This window comes from Vulpes lagopus, chromosome 7 (genome assembly GCF_018345385.1).
Source record: "Vulpes lagopus strain Blue_001 chromosome 7, ASM1834538v1, whole genome shotgun sequence".
Classification (NCBI taxonomy): Eukaryota; Metazoa; Chordata; class Mammalia; order Carnivora; family Canidae; genus Vulpes; species Vulpes lagopus.
The window spans coordinates 115,081,303-115,099,275 of NC_054830.1; the positions used below are offsets into that span (position 1 = coordinate 115,081,303).

Genomic DNA, 17,973 nt, shown 5'->3' on the forward strand with positions numbered 1-17,973 from the left:
CATCTTTTTGAAAATAAAATATGATAATCTCAGCCTTTTTGAGTTGCTAATACCATTTACATTTCCTGTGATTATCAACATTATTGAGTTTATATCTATTTCTTGTCCCATCTATTCTTTACTCCTCTTTTCCTGCATCCATTAGAGTGGGTATATTTTAGTATTTCATCTTATCTCCATAATTGGATCATTAGCTCTACCTCTTTAACATTATAAAATGTTAATTTTATTTAAAATTACAAAATTTAGTGTTTGTCTTTACATATTTAACTTACTATAGTCTATATTCAAATAATATTATGCCACTTCACTTGTAATAATTTTATGGTAGTACTCTTTCCCCATTTAATCCTTTTTTTTCCCCATTTAATCCTTTATGCTATTGTCATTATACTGTTTACTTCTATGAATTTTATAATCCTTAAAATACATTATTATTTTACTGTTGCTATTTTCAACAGCCAGTTATCTTTACTTAAAATTACGAAAGGGCAGCCCGGGTGGCTCAGCGGTTTAGTGCTGCCTTTTGCCCAGGGTGTGATCCTGGAGACCTGGGATCGAGTCCCACGTCTGGCTACCTGCAAGGAGCCTGCTTCTCTCTCTGCCTGTGTTTCTGCCTCTCTCTTTCTCTGTGTCTCTCATGAATAAATAAATAAAATCTTTAAAAAAATAAATAAAATTAAGAAATAGATCTTTTAAATATATCAACATGTTTACTATTTTCAGTGCTTTTTAGGATTTTTTTTTGCATAGACCATAATTTCCATCTCATTTTTATTTTTCCTGAAGAACTTTTTTTTAAGTAGACCTCATACCTGATGTAGAGCCCAACATAGGGCTTGAAGTCACAGCCCTGAGATCAAGACCTGAACTGAGATCAGTAGTTGGATGCTTAACCCACTAAGCCACCCAAGCACCCCTCCTGAAGAACTTCTTTTAACATTTCTTAATTTCAGATAAGAATATGACCTACTCATTTGAAGGGATACATGTACCCCAATGTTTATAGCAGCATTATCAACAATAGCCAAATTATGGAACAGCCCAAATGTCCACTAACTGATGAATGGATAAAGAAGGCACACAGACACACATGCACACATGCATACATACACACAGTGGAATATTAGCCATCAAAAAGAATGAAATCTTGCCATTTGTAATGATGTAGATGGAGCTAAAGAGTATCACGCTAAGCAAAATAAGTCATTCAGAAAAAAATAAGTTCCATATTATTTCACTCGTATGTGAATTTAAGAAGCAAAACAAATGAACAAATGAAAAAAGACCAAGAAACAGACTCTTAACTCTGGAGAACAAGTTGGTAGTTACTGGAGGGGAATTGGGTGGAGAGATGGGTTGAAATATGGTACAGGAGTTAAGGAGAGCATATGTGTTGAGCACCTGGGTGATGTATGGAAGTGTTGAATTACTTAATTCTACACCTGAAACTAAGCTGTATGTTAACTAATTAGAATTTAAATAAAAATTGGAAAAAAAGAATATGACAAATTTAATATACCAGTGTTTAAGAGGTACAGACAACTTTCAGATGAAGAAATCTAAAGTGTAACATGCATAGTAATTAATAATTAGAGAAGTGAAAATTGAACTTAATATCCCTTTATAATGATTAGACCAAAAAGAAAATTAGGGTTTTGGATATCACCTATTAGAAGAGAAAAGAAAACACAAGAATCCTCATGGACAATAAAGATGTGTGAACTACTCATAGATGTGTGGATTGCTGGTGGTATGAAGGCATTTGACATTGGGCAGTGTTTATTCATATTGGGTGTATATATACTCTGTGATATGGAAATTCTGCCCTGGGTCTACAGCAAAGGGATGAAACGTCTCTCTGAGTTTTCAGTCCATAGATACTCAGCTCCATGGAGAGACATTGTAGAGACTTTCATTGTATCATGCACTGAAGTGGCGAGAAGTTGGTGGCAGGAAGTTGGGTATATACTGAATACCCATCACCAGGAGGGTGAACACATCCAGAAGTGTTCTGCAGCAAATCTAAGCAAGAGATTGGTTGTCCACATAACAACAGGGATGGATTTTCAAAATAAGATTCAAAAAGAAAACGAATGAAAATGAGATATATACATGATTTATTTTTTTTTAAGATTTTATTTATTAGAGAGAGAGTGTGAGTAAGAAAAGAGAATGAGCAGGAGAAGGGGCAGAGGGAGAGGGAGAAGGAGACTCCTTCTGGAGTCTGCAGGGAGCCCCAGACTTCCCACTGGCAGGGAGCCCAACTTGGGGCTTGATCCCAGGTCCCTGGGATCACAACCTGAAGACAGACGCTTAACCAGCTGAACCACCCAGGCACCCTTATACATGATTTATATAATATATATATATATATATATATATACACACACAAAGTGGTCCCAATTCTCCTTATCCCATTCTCTTGAGAACCACTGAAACTTTTCTGTGCATTACATTAAAGAAGTATAGATATTCTGGAAATTAGTGGTTTCTGTGTTCACAGTGCTTTCTTCTTGCAGATGTTGATGAATGCCAAGCTATTCCTGGGATATGCCAGGGAGGAAACTGCATCAACACAGTGGGTTCTTTTGAATGCAAATGCCCTGCTGGTCACAAGCAGAGTGAAACTACTCAGAAATGTGAAGGTGAGTGTCTGTACTTTGAGGCACATGTCTCCTGATGATGCTGAATCCAAGAAAGTCCTAACTTCAGTTTGAATTTTGAAGAATTTAATCATAATTGCAGTTCTTCATTTTAATGTGAAAATAAGGGGATAGATGTTAGAGTGGTTTTGTATCAGTTTGTGTATTTAATGGGTTTGATTTGGAAAAAGCCAGTTAACATTTTTACAAGGAGTTTGTTGTCTCAGTTCCTCTGTTGTAGTGGGAATGGGAGTGATCCAGCCATTTGTATTTTTCCTTTATGAAGTGTTTTCCATTTCACTTACAAAATTATATAAAAGATTAAAATTCCAAGTGAAGTGCAGTATCTTGCATAAAATGATGCATTAGAAGTTGCTACTCTGTTTCTATATTATTAAATAAATATCTTGAATTTTGTATTGAATACTGTTTCTTTGCTGGCTGCCAAATTAAAAAATCAGTATAATTGACTCAGATAATTTGGAAATTACCACAACAGGTATTCTGTGAAAGAATAGCTTACTCAAATAAAGATACCAGAAAATTAATAATTTTCTGGAATGTGATCATAATATTGAATGTGAATTGGATATAATTTTACAGTGGAAACTCCATAAGTTTCCGCATATAAAATAAAATCACTTGTTCTATTTATATGTGATCAAAAGCTTTATCATTATTACAAAATTTAAAAAGTTTCTAAAGGGTGTCTAGCTTTCCTAATATGTATATTTAGAATAATGTTGATACTTATACTAGTATTGAAGTATAATGTTTATCTTTAGAATGATTACTTAAATCATTTTATTCCAATCAAGGTAGTTTTCTTAAGACAAATACCATATCTGTTTTCATTTTTTGTGACATAAGTAGTCTTTATCTACTCAAAGTTTAGAAAAAAATTTATTTCAGAAATTTATTTTGGCAGTCTGGCTTACCTGAGCTGGAAAAATGTGAATCTGAATTTATATGGGAAATTCAGTAAATCTGAACTTGATCTCTTAATGCCCACTATGATCTTATCTGGGAGCATTTTTTGAGTTGAGTACAGTAAAAGTAGCAAATACATATTATAAATACTTCCTGTGAAGAAATTGTCACAAATTTATTTAGGCCCGTTTGCCTTCAGTAGCTAAAATCGTCTTTAATTAAGTCTTCCGTTCTTTCCATTTCCAAAAAGGCCACAATTTGAGTTTGTTGTTGTTGCTTTGTTATAAAAAGTTTTGTCCCTCTCTGTAGAAAAAAACAGAGGAAAAAAGGTAAAATCTATAGAAGACAAACAAGAATATGAACTATTTAATTGGACAGGAGGTAGAGGCATTGGTATACATGCTATGGTTCCAACACCAGAAATCATAATTTTATGAACTCAGGGGACACGTATCATTCTATATTTTCTATTTGCCCTACTGTTTTTCTGTTCTTCTCTAAATTAATCTTCATAATTATATACATTTTACATAACTTCAACTTAATTTTGTGCTCCCTCAAAGTCTGCTTATATTGGAAAGGTTAAGAAAAATACTTGGAAGATGGGAAAACTATCTACAAAAACACGGGAATTGGACCAGCAAGTTGGGGACATGAGTCCAGATTATATTGCTTTATTTTTGCTACTTCTTGTATTTTCCTTCCTGGCTTCTTTTGGAGTTGATTCTATGGCTCAACTTTTTGTCATTCCGATTCACTTTTTACTTCTGAAATATTATCCAGACTAGATCCAAGGGTGGTAGACTTAGGAAAAAGACAGTGTTTGATTGTAGGTGAGAAGGCACAGCCACTGACTGATGAAAGTGGTTGTGACATTTCCATTAATCATCAAACAATGTATTTCTTCTTAGTTGAAAATAGAATGAGCCTTTTCCACATCACATTTCATCAAAACAACATATAGAGCCAAGGCAGAGTTTGGAGAGAGACAGTGCAACTCTTTATTCACACTTGTCTGTGTTCTTTAGAAAAGGGGGCTGTTGATGTAATGGAGGCACCACCCAGAGCCTGAATCCAGTCCTCTCCTTCCTTACTTCCTGCCCAGGCAGCCAAATCCATTTAGCCATTGCCCAGAAAGAATTATTTAATATTTGAGATTGGTCGGGAATAGGAGAATTGGAAGAAGTGGTGATTAGAATTTGAAAGCTTAAGGTTTTATAAAGTCTTTACTTTATGTGTAAGTTCAATTTATTCGGATATGTCTTAAAAGTAACTATTAGCAATTTTCCTTAAGTATTAGTGTTCTTTTATTAAAAGATCAAGTGGTATTTCCTTAAATAAAACTATTTAAAGTAATTGGTAGCATAATGTATCTGGAAAGACTGTAAACTATTGCTACTCTCAGTGACAGCTTTGAATTATCTTCCATTTATATATGGTTCATACAGTGTCAGTATAAAAATGTTGACATAAATTTAAACTTAGTATTCACCCTAAATAAAAAGGTAAACATAGCAGTTACTTTTGGCCAACTGTCAAAGGTAAGATATTTTAGTTTATTATGTGAATTACAATGTGAGCATAAAATATAGTAGTATTGGAAGATTTACATGAAAATGATGCCCGTTCTGTTTCTCTTATGGCACATACTAGATTTCTGTTCCTGCCGCAATGAAATTCTCTAAAATCTTGTTCAGTCTCTAAGTTTCTGAGTCTATTCAGAAATAAGAAAGGTAACCAGTGTTTTGAATCCGAGTGATTTGGGGGAAATGGTGGCAGCATTAGCAGCAAAGTAAGTTTATTAACTTTAAAAAATTGTGTTACTCTGGGGTTTTTTGTTTTTGTTTTTTTATTTTTGTTTTTGTATATCTGTTGTTTGACCATCTTACTCCCAACACTTGGGTAAAATCCTTGATCACAAAAACTCTGTCTTGTTATCGCTGTATCCCCAAGCCTGGAACCTGCTATACTGCAAGCTCCTAAATATATGTGTTGAGTAATTGGGACTATGCTGTATAATAAGTTAATTTCCTTGACTTGGGTTGAATGTCCAAAAAGCAGGTAAAATGTGGGGCCAGAGTGAAAGTTGTATTTGGAAAGATGCCAGTGTTCTGTGTTATGGGAGTTTTTTCTTCATCTGATTTTTTTTTTCATTTTCTTAATAATCTTATTTTGCTCTGGTTACCATTCAAAGACAAAGAGCATAAATATTAAGTGCAGTTTGACATTTTAAAATCTTTGTATCATTGCTCCTTTTTGATCATCAGCAGGTAATACTTCTGAGGTCTGGGACCTTCGCTATCTATTAAAAGAAAGAACTGTCTTCTGATTGTTCATTGGGATATTTTTGTAACTAAAGTCTTATCCTGAAAGGCTTGTTCTGCTGAAAATTTAAGTTTAGATATACATAGCTTATACTAAAATGAAAAAGAATGGTGGGATGGCATTCATCTCCTGATTTAATGTCTGAAACACATGCCTGAGCATCTGTATTTAAACTTCTTTTTGTTTTCTATCATTGGTTGGGTGAATTCTCCTGAGAAACTGAGGATCTGAGAAACTGAGCCCGGAACACAAAGGAGCCCCTTCTGGGCTTTCTGAGGGGGTTTCAGAGGTACCTGCACCCTTGGTACTTCAAGAGGAGAGTAGGTGGGAAGCAGCCTGGCTGGGATCAGATACTGTCAATGCAGAGAGGGGAGGAGAGCCCCCCAGCACACCGCGGGAGACCCTTAATCCTCAAACCCCATATCCCCTCGCCTGCCTCAGTGCCTGAGATGCCACCATTTGCACCCCCTTCCTGGTTAAGATAGAGACTCCTTATTTTACTGTGAATATGTTTGTGTTTCTCATGAAGCCATTGTCCGTCCTGAGGAAAGCTGGCTGGCTCAGCTCCTTATCAGTTGGCATTAGAGTGATGGCCTAGGGGCCAGTGGGGGTGGTTTGGTGAGGAGCAGATACTGACCTCATTGTGCCCTGACACTGCTGTACCCTTCTACATGGAGAGAAGAGACTCAGGGTCTCAACAGGGAATAAAAATAGGTTCTCTGAAAAAAAAAAAACAAACCTTCATTTCTGTGTGTGTGTGTGTGTGTGTGTGTGTGTGTGTATGTGTACATGTCTGCCTGTCTGTCTGTCTAAAGGAGAATTGGTTATTTTCTCCTTTAACTCATTTAGAGTTTCACATTCAGTTAAGCCTCTCAGGCATACTGAAGTCAAGTCTTATTTCTTCTGGGCCAGTTTGGCTCCAAAATCTTATCCTAATTCTGTTATGCAGTGGGGAAAATGGTTCGTTGGTAGAGTAAACTATTTCTTCACATCCAAAGAGAAGGTTTTTTTCAGTTACTGTATTCAAAGATTCATTCATCCAAATATCCATTTAATTTAAATGAGGAAGGGAAGTAGCATGTATCAGTATAATATGAAATTGTATATAAAAGGCTGTTCAGCATTTTTCATTTTTATGATAAAATACATTATTTTGAATTTCAGTCCACTCAGAGAACACACAAGTAGATGCCAGATGTCCTCGCATGATCCTCCTCTTCCAGACTATACCTTCTTTAACATTCTTCAAAGTAGTTATTCTTTCCTGGCCTAAATGGAAGGAAGGAAAATGGCACCATTGTATTGGAAAGCTTTCCTTCAATGGCTCTTTATATGTCAAATAGTTGTTTGCAATTTATTCTGAGGAGTGTTCAGCTTTGTTCCATTACCACAGCATTTAGTTGTTTGAGATTTGTGACAACAAATATATTTATTTGTGCTCATGAAACTCATGAAACTTGTTGGCACAGTATCTTTGGTTGCTGTTCCAGCACTGCTTTGATAAACCATGGAAAATAAACTTCTGTCCCAAACTGAGAAATGCTTTCTTTTACTCATATTACCAAAAGTGTATTAACTTTAAGATAAATAATAAGTTCATTGGCTGTTGTTGAAAACACATATTAAAATTGGTGTTTAAGTAGGGAGATTGTACATACTGGAAACACAAAACTTTTTAGGTCAGCAATTTAGAAACCACAGAATTTTTAAATCCTTTTTTAAAAAAATTTACAACATTATAATTAAAAAACAGAAATTCTCTCCCTTAAATAAAAAAGCCCAGGCTGCTAAACCCATACCTACTTTCTGCCCTGTAACAAATAAGTCATGTGCTTTCCTCTACCACAGCACTTTTTACATTGCATTTTAATTATTTTTCTTGTCTGGCTACCAGCAGAGTATAGATAGCACCAAAATATGTGAATAAAAGTTAATATTGATGGAGCACTTAATATATTCTAGACAACACTTAAACCACCACTGTAGGTGGGTTTTCTTATTAAGTCATCACACAGTGGTGTGAGTTGGGTTGCTGTCATTAGCCTGCTGTACAGATGAGGAAACTGAGGCACAGAGAAGCTAAGTAACTTTGTCGAAGCTAGGTGGGTTGGAAACTGCAGGAGCAGGATTCTAACCTGCTGAATTTTCTTGAGTTTTCACTCAGCCAGAGCCATTGAGTGAACACAGGAGGATTACCTGGCAGCACACACCCCATCCCACAGATTGCATTTACGGGGAGATACCCGTAAATGATATGCAGCAACAACAGGATTATGGTTCTCTCTCTACTTGTTGCATTATGTGGGAGTGCTCTACAATCCATCAAGGGCAGAAATACACCCAGTTTAGTGATCTTGGCACTGGCTCTGGAGTTTGGGTAGTCAAAAATAGCATTGTTTCTCTCCTCTGATAGGATCAAGGCTGAAAAAATATGGAACCATGACCTCCAGACCGGTTTCTTCACCTCATTCTTCATGAATGGGGAACATTCTCTTTGTGTCCATCAGGGTTCAGGGGTCTAGGCCTTGGGATTGCAGATGCATGACCTGACAGCTGACTGGATCTAGCCCAGATTCGTCATCTTAGCCCTCTACAAGGATTGGCCAATTTAAGCACTTAGATGCAGCCATTTTCCATGGAGCCTTTGGGAAGATTAGCCACAGGGCTAAATTCTTGAAAAACTTAACCTTTCTCTCTAACATACATTTTATAGCCTTTCATGAGTGATACATGAGATATTTAGTCAGTGGATTTTTGCTACACTACTGTTCATTAAAATGAAAATTAACTCTGTACCACTATGCTAACATAACCTATTCACCATGACTTCAGAACTGAAGATTCATCTTATAAATGAACCAAAGATGTAAGTGTGAATAGAAGAAACAGTGGAGTTAAAAAAAATCATGAAAATTTTTATATTGTTTTAGATCTCAGACAGTATTATTTAGTATGTTACTCTACCTAAAAGCTATGAGGTATAGATTGATAATTTCAGCTACATAAAATATAAATTGCATGGCAATAAAAGAAAACTGCTATAAGCAAGAATAAAAGACAAACAATAAACTGAGAAAAATGTTTGCAACTCCTAAGACAAAGACCAGTTTTTCTAATATATCAGTTCTACAAATGAGTAAGAAAATATCCGGTAAAATGTTCCAGGATATGAACTGACTGTTGACAAGGGAAATACCAGTAACTGTTAAATACCCTAAAACATGCTTACTCTTACTTAGAATAAGAAAGCACACAATAAAACTACAAGATACCATTTCTACCTATGCATTTTGATAAGAGCAAAATTCTAATGTAAAACTGTACTAGTGGAAGGTTTTGAGAAAGAGACACTCAGAAATTCCTAATAAAAGTATAAAATTGACACATCCTCTACAGAGAGCGATTTAAAATTTTCTGTCAAAATTACAAATGCATTTAACATTTAGCCCATAAATTTTAATTCTAAGTATTTATACTATCTGTACTCATTTAAGAAATGATAGACTTAGAAGATTATCCCTCCTGTCTTTTTCTAAGAGGAAAATACAGTAATATACACATGATAATCTCATTGAAATATGTTTGATGACTGGAAATAGAAGTAAAATAGTATGGGAGAGGTCAGAGATGATAATTGTAGTGAAGCTGATTATAAATTTGCTCTTGGCCAAAATAGAAGTAGTATTTAAAAAGTTGTATGTAGGGATCCCTGGGTGGCGCAGCGGTTTGGCGCCTGCCTTTGGCCCAGGGCGCGATCCTGGAGACCCGGGATCGAATCCCACGTCGGGCTCCCGGTGCATGGAGCCTGCTTCTCCCTCTGCCTGTGTCTCTGCCTCTCTCTCTCTATCTCTCTGTGACTATCATAAATAAATAAAAATTAAAAAAAAAAGTTGTATGTAGTAGTCATATTGTGAAGAAAGGAGGTGTTGTTCTTAAATCATCTTAAATAAAAATTTGGTAAAATTCTGGTCATCAATGCAAGTGAGTTGCATGGACCAATGAAATTAGAACTTCACTTCATGGCCCAGTGAAATTAGGTATCAAAACACGGGCTGCTCCTTTGCAATTAGGTGGGTTAGGACTTTGAAAATACAAAACAGAACCATCTGTCTGCTCTATGGTGCTTGCATTTATTTATTTCAGAGATTCTTCTCTGTGTCTGCTCTCAAAAATACACTTACACACAAACACATTTCTGTATGTATGTATGCATATATTGTCCCCTTTTCAGGTACACACAATTATATTACTCATAGTATTTGTTTCATGACATATTGTTATTCTGCTTTTATTAGTTAAATATCTTCAATAATATAATGTGCACCCATAAAACCACCAAAAACGAAAGGTGAGACTAAGACAATTAACTGCATCTACCCATGGTGCTGTCCCACCTATCCCCACTCCCACAACCATCACTTTGAATCCACAATTCCATGTTTTCTTTTCTTTTTAGATTCTTCTATTACACCTGTGGATTTTCCATTTATTATTATCACTGTTACTTCAGTGAAAGACTTAGTACTATATGGAACTTGCTCTTTTCACTTACTGTTATAATGATACGATTCATCTGTACTGTTGCACATTGTTCTAGTTCATTTTTAAGGTGAATAACCCATTATATCCATTATGTGGATATGTCTTGTGTGTTCATCCACTTTCCATGATGTGAGTGGGCATCATTCTCTGGTTCTTTCTGTCGTGGATATTGGCCAGCATACTTGCAGACACACATGTTATCTGGACACTGTTGGCCTGCGTATCTCCTTCAAAGTAGAATCCATTGCTTCCCTTTGGCTACACCATGGAGTCAGGATCATTTTGGTTTTTCAGAGAGAGACTTATCCTCTTTTTTGATCCACTTATTTCTGAAAGGTGACTTATTTACATTTCTATTATGATTGATGTCTTTGTAAGTGAGCCTTGTTCTCACTTGTTGCTTGGTGACCGATTGGGAAACAAAGAGCCTAATGATCTGCAATTAGGTGGATTTCCTGCTCTTCCCAGGTCTGTTGTATTAGCCAGCCCTTCCCCCAGCTTGATTGAGAAGCATCTGCTGAGTGATCAATGAATGGCCCTACCCTGGCTCTCACAGGACTAACTCAATCTTCTAGATTATTCCTGAGCTCTCTTCCGTATGGTTTTGGGTTCCTTTTACAGAGTAAGAAATCATGCAAGAGAAGTAAAGATACTGCAAACATCTCCATATCTTTTTTGTTTGTTTCTGTTTTGCAAATATTACAATTTATATACATTTCCCCCAAAAGCTTATGCTAAATATTACCAATTCTTGAGCACAGTATTATCTTGACTGCAGCTTTCTGTATTCAGTCTTATTTTTAAGATGTATCAATAAAAGGGAGGGAGCCTGTAACACCTAAACTCCTCCCTGAGAACAGGATTATTCTGAGCACTGCCAACAAACTGGCAAAGATTGCTAAAGCTCACCTTCCTGAGCTAACTTAATCTTAGTTTCCGGCATTTCTCCTCCCAATTCCCTATGCTTTCACCCCGAGGAACAAAATTATGATTTTTTTAACACAGGAACAATAATGGAAATTCTTTTTGACTATCTCCCTGTGATACCGTGGTGCCTAAAACTAAATTATCTTCAACTCTTTCTTGTAACTCCTAATATTCCCCAACCAGGTTCTTATAATCTGATTTTCAGACATTTTGCACAATGCTTCTCATAATTTTTTTTTCAGAATCAAAACTTGTCTCAACTCATCATACTTTCCTGTGTGTGCTAAGCAAAAGTGACATCCAGCGGGCTTGGTGTACCCCCAAACCCCCTCCACCCCTGCCGTTAAAATAAACAATGACTTATAATCAAATGAATTGATAGTAAAAGTTCTTTGCACTAAGAAATCTTTTCATGGTGCTTCTACCTGGGGAAGCAGAGCGTTGAGTAGCTTAGAAATTTGAAGCATATACATGAAAAGTAAAAATCTAAAATGAAAATCTGAAGGATTTATGCTTTTATAAACCATTTGGGAAGAACGTACTGACCAGGTGCCAGGCTAGCAGTGGTATTTCCAGGCTTGATTTTTAGAAAGCCCCTGTGAGTTTCGTATATGGAAAACAGAACATCTCAGAAAGTGTGACCAGTAGGGAAGAGTGATAGGCATCCAGAGGGATAGCCAACCGGCAGCCCAGAGCTGACATTTGAGGCAAAATTAGCACATATCACTTCCTACTATATTTATCAGGGGTTGCCAGCCTAAACTCTTCTAGTTTCTTCCCACAAATGATTTCCACTATTAAAGCACTTGCATTAAATAACTTGGACACTACCTTGACGGTCTTAGTCAGCTAAAAGCAGTGTTTCCTAGGGAGTTCCTGAAGTTACATCGCTCCGTAAATTTCAACCTGAACAAAATGGTTTACATGGAAAGTGGCACACAGAGTTTTCTGTGAAAGCCTGGAGGACAAAGAGCTCTTTATATGAGACACAGTGGATAACATCATTGTTATGAACATGAAGTCTGTGAAAAATCCTTATTCCAAAAGAAAATCATTCAACAAAAATATTCTTTAGCCTGTGACTAGAGATGGTGAAACAAAATTAGGATTATTCAGATCACATTTTAACTTTTTTTTTAACAGAGATGTTTTAAAGTTTTTATTCCAATAGCAAGAGAACATTGCAGAGGGAAATGGCAATGTAAGTTTTAAGTACAATTCAGGAAACAAATAGGGAGAGAGAGAGAGACTCAGTGGCCATATAGCCCAGGATGTGGTATCCAAGTGCCAAGTGTAGGATCTGTGCTCACACCACTACACCACGAGCAAACTGTATATTCTTAAATGAACAGCTTCATCTCTACAATAGAGATAATAATCTTTTGTGAGTGAGCTTCTTATAAGTATTATGTAAGATAAAGGATTTAGCACTTTTGGTCTTTTTAAAAGAAGGCAGGGATAGCACAAATGAGTTGTAAAAGATTCAGTAAATCATGTGATTTGAGATCTTAAAAAAATAATTGTAGAAGAGTTTTTTTTTTTTTTTAAAGATTTTATTTAATCATGGGAGACACAGAGAGAGAGAGAGAGAGGCAGAGACACAGGCAGAGGGAGAAGCAGGCTCCATGCAGGGAGCCTGACATGGGACTCGATCCTGGGTCTCTAGGATCAGGCCCTGGACCGAAGACAACACTAAACCACTGAGCCACCCGGGCTGCCCCTTGTAGAAGAGTTCTAATATAACATTTCAATTATGACTTTTAGTACAATAATAAGCTAAATAAGCTTACAATAATAAGCTAAGTACAATAATAAGCTAAATAAGCTAAATAAGCTCTTTTAATTCTTTTTTTAAAAACAATTTTAATTTATTTACTTGATAGAGAAAGTGCATAAACAGGGGGAGCAGCAGACAGAGGGAGAGGGAGAAGCAGACTCCCCGCTGAGCAGGGAGCCCTATGTGGAGCTCCATCCCAGCGTCCCAGGGATAATGCAGGCACCCCAAGCTTTTTTAATTCTTAAAAAAAAAGACCTATTAGGCATATATTTGCCTATTCTGATAGAAGTATTAACAAACAATTAAATGGACCCAAATCCATCGTCATCAAAAGGGAACATGGAGCTGGAGATTTAAGACTATCCATTAATTCCTGACGTGGTGCCACCTGTTTTATTTCCCTAGCCTCAGGTCTACCCAAATTACAGAAATGGCCATTTGAGACACAGACGACTAGATTTATTTAGCATAACACAATGGTCAGGAAATTGTATTTTAGTGGACTCAGGAAAAATTTCCCAAATGGTGGGAACCAATATTGTTTCCTCAGTGCCACTGTATATTTAGATCCTTTAAAAAAAACTATTAAAAAAAGCATGGTAAAGTAATTTACATGATTCTTGCAGTTCAATTTCTGCTGAAGATCACTGGAAAAATTGAGAGCCTCCAAAACACCTTTCTCAGAGACTTAAAATTAGGTGTGTGTTAATGATAGAAAAATGTTTTACCCTGGATTGAAAGGATCAGATGAATATTTTGAACTTTCCCTTTAGGAAAGAAGTATATAAACTGAAATATGCCTCTTTATTTCTTCATTTTCCTTACCATATAATTGTTTCATAATGGAAATGGAAAAGTAATAATGTAGACCAAAATAAACAAAATGCTAGTTTTACAATATTCTGGATAAGTATCTTCAGCGTCTATTGAAAAAAAAAAATGAAAGAGAAGAAAAGCTATCTCACAAGTTACCATAGCTCAGTGCCTGAAGGAAATTACTTTAAAGAAATATCCTGCTGTAGTCAAGTAAAAATGTAACAAAACTTGAAATATGATACCTAGATCCAGAACTGCATTTCCTTCAAGTGTTGTTACTTACTGACCTTCTGTAGTATATGTCATTCACTACCCAGGCATTGAAAAATATGTAAAGACTTGAAAAAAAAATTTTATGGGATGCTAATTTCTGATAGACGCTTTCATTTAATGCAAATGTAAATAAAGCTGTGATAATGCTTATCTTTTTTCCTTAGTCCCATGCTAGGAATCTCTCTTTCCTAATGCATCCCTCTCATATTTCACTGTAAAGTGTTTCTCATTTATACTTTGCCTTTGCTAGATTTTAATACAGTTAATTTTAAGAATAATATCAGTGATTTTGAACATTTTAACAGCAGTCCACTGCTGTATTGGTCAAATAGGTAGACCATTTCTCTAAGTACCTGCTGCTTTACAGAAGACAGCTATTTTAAATAGTCTTATTTCAAGGACACTAAAGTAAAAATTAACAAATAAATTTAGTTATAGTATGAACATATTTCTTTTAATGTCATCATATGGACAGTAGATGAATTGCTGTATTTTCTATAAGCTTTGGTTTTCCTAGTGGGCTATGGTTTCATATTTATTAACATGTCTTTTTCAGTTTGACTGTGAAGACTCTCAGAGGAATATTTTTGTCCCAGTCTAGTAGCAACACATATAGGACAAATTCCAGGCTGATTGTGGGTTTGTGTATTCTAGCTTGGCCAAATTCTGGTGAATGGCAAAAGACAATTTGGGAATACTTACCAGCATCTGTATGCCATCATACTAAATTTAGTGTGACTTGATTTAACTAGCTATAGCTGATGCTTATCTGAAGCATAAACTTGTTCTTTAGCTATAAGGTTTCATCTTCCAAACTCTTGGAAATGCCGCCAAGATTAAGTGCCTGTAAGTCAAAATCTCCTTTCTCCCACTTGTGATAGAATACCGTAATAGTTCTATCATAGAAGTAAACAGCTTTTTGCCTAATTCTTAATCTATATCAAAGATTACAGTAAAGATGCCTGATTCAGCAAAATCAATATTATTTGACAGTTAATAATAAAACATGGTAGAAAAGAGGGTCATAAAAGTAATATATCCTTTAGTGTTTCAATTTAACTTAAAACATGTATGCAGACCTTTATTTTCCATTCTCTTACAGGGAATATGCAAGCATTTTTGAGGGTAGTTTCTCAAATGACATACTGAGCTTTCATTGTTACCTTGACCTCACCGAAATGCTGTTGAATTGCAGTTTCGCAATTTTTTTTTTACTCAAGTATAGTTGATACACAATGTTAGATTAGTTTCAGGTACACAGCACTGTGGTTCTACAATTCTGTACATTACTCAATCCTCACCAGGATAAGTGTATTCACCATACAACATTATTACAATATAATTGACTATATTCCCTATGTTGTACTTTTCATCTCCATGACTTATTTATTTATTTGTACTCTCAATCCCCTTGAGCTATTTTGTCCATCTCCTGGCCCACCTCCCTTTTAGCAACCACTAGTTTGTTCTCTGTATTTAAGAGTCTGTTTTCTGTTTGTTTGCTTGTTTTGTTTTTTAGAGTCTACATAAAAGTGGAATCATATGATATTTGTCTTTATCTGATTTATTTCAATCTTATTCTTTCCTATAGTTGAGTAATATTCTGTTGTGTATATATACCTCTCTTCTTTATCCATTCATCTATTGATGAACACTTGAGTTGCTTTTATATCTTGACTATTGTAAATAATGCTTCAATAAGCATATTTTTTTGGAATGAGTGTTTTTGTTTGTTGTCTTTGGGTAAATACCCAGTAATGGAATTACTGGATCATATGATATTTCTATTATTAATACTTGAGAAACCTCCATACTGTTTTCCACAGTAGATGTACCAATTTTCATTCCCACCAAAGGTGTACAAGTGTTCTCTTTCTCCATATCCTCATAAACACTTGTTATTTCTTGACTTTTTGATTCTAGTCATCCTGACTGGCGTGAGATGGTGTCTTCTCTGATGATTAGTGACAATGAGTACCTTTTCATACATCTGTTGTCCATACATAGATCTTCTTTGGAAAAATGTCTTTTCAGGACCTCTGACCACTTTTTAATCAGATTCTTTAGGTTTTTTTTTTTTTTTCAGGTATTGAGTTGTATAAGTTCTTTGTATATTTTCAGTATTAACCCCTTATCAAATGTATCATTTACAGGTATCTTCTCCTGTTATTGGATTGCCATTTCCTTTGTTGATGGTTTCCTTTGCTTTTTATTTTGGTATTGTCCCAGTAGTTTCTTTTTGTTTCCCTTGCCTGAAGAGACATATCCATAAATATATTGCCAAGGGTGATGTCAAAGAAATTACAGCCTGTGGTTTTATGAATATTATGGTTTCAGGTCTCACATTTAGGTCTTTAATCCATTTTTACTTTATTTTTGTGTATGGTGTAAGAAAGTGGACCAGTTTCATTTTGTGTGTAGCTGTCCAGTTTCCCAGTGCTATGTATTGTAAAGACTTTTTCCCCAGTATATTCTTGCTTTCTTTGTCATAAATTAATTGACCATATAGGTGTGGCTTTACTTCTGAGTTTTTATTCTGTTGTTCTGTATGTTTTTTGTACCAGTGTTGTACTGTTTTGATTACCATAGTGTTATAGTATATCATAAAATCTGGGATTGTGATACCTCCAGGTTTTTTTCTTCTTTCTCAAGATGCCTTGGGCTATTTGCAGCTTATTAAGTGGTTGCATACAAATTTTAGAATTATTTGTTAAATATCTGGGAAAATGCCCTTGATACTTAGATAGGAATTGCACTGAGCCTGTAGAATAACTGTATGGACAGTTTAATGATACTAATCCAAACCATGAGCATGCTATATCTTTCCATTATTTTGTGTCATCTTCAGTTTTGTTGATCAGTGACTTACAGTTTTCAGAGTATAGGCCTTTCACCTCCTTGGTTAAATTACTCCTACATATTTTATTCTTTTTGGTGTAATTGTAAATGGGATTGTTTTTCTCATTATCTCTTTCTGCTACTTCATTATTAGTGTATAGCAATGAAACAGATTGCTATGTATTAATTTGGTATCCTGCAATTTTAGTGAATTTGTTTGTTAATTCTAATAGTTTTTTGGTTTAAAACCTTAGAGTGTTCTATGTATAATATCATGTCATCTGCAAATAGTGACAGTTTTATTTTTTCCTCATCAATTTAGATGCCTTTTCTTTTTTTTGTCTGATAGCTACAGCTAGGAGTTTCAGTACTATGTTGAATAAAACTGATGATAGTGGACATCTTTACCTTGTTTTTAATCTTAGAAGATGAGATTTCAGTTTTTCACCATTGAGTATAATGCTAGCCTTGCGTTTTTTTTTTTATATATATATATGCCCTTTAGTCTGAAATTTGTTACTCTAAACCCACTTTCTTGAGAGTTTTTATTATGAATGGTGGTTATATTTTGTCAAATGCTTTTTTTCCCCATCTGTTGACATGATCATATGTTTTTATCCTTTCTCTTGTTAATGTGATGTATCACATTGATTGATTCTCAGATACTGAACCATCCTTGCATCCCTGGAATAAATCCCACTTGATCATGGTAAATGATTTTTTTAATGTATCATTGAATTTGGTTTGCTAATTTTTTGATGAGGATTTTTTATCTCTCTCTCTCTCTCTCTCTCTCTCTCTCTCTCTCTCTCTCTCTCTCTCTCTCTCTCTCTCTCTCTCTCTCTCTCTCTCTCTCTCTCTCTCTCTCTCTCTCTCTCTCTCTCTCTCTCTCTCTCTCTC

The 17,973-nt window shown here is 35.4% G+C and overlaps 1 protein-coding gene across 1 annotated transcript in view; it reads left to right on the forward strand.

The window, feature by feature from the left end:
* The window catches only part of FBN2 (fibrillin 2), a 244,367-nt gene that overhangs the window by 76,171 nt on the left and 150,223 nt on the right, over positions 1-17,973 (forward strand). Inside the window, 1 exon segment of the mRNA XM_041764048.1 lies at positions 2,523-2,648. Within this exon segment, the coding sequence (XP_041619982.1) occupies positions 2,523-2,648 (126 nt within the window).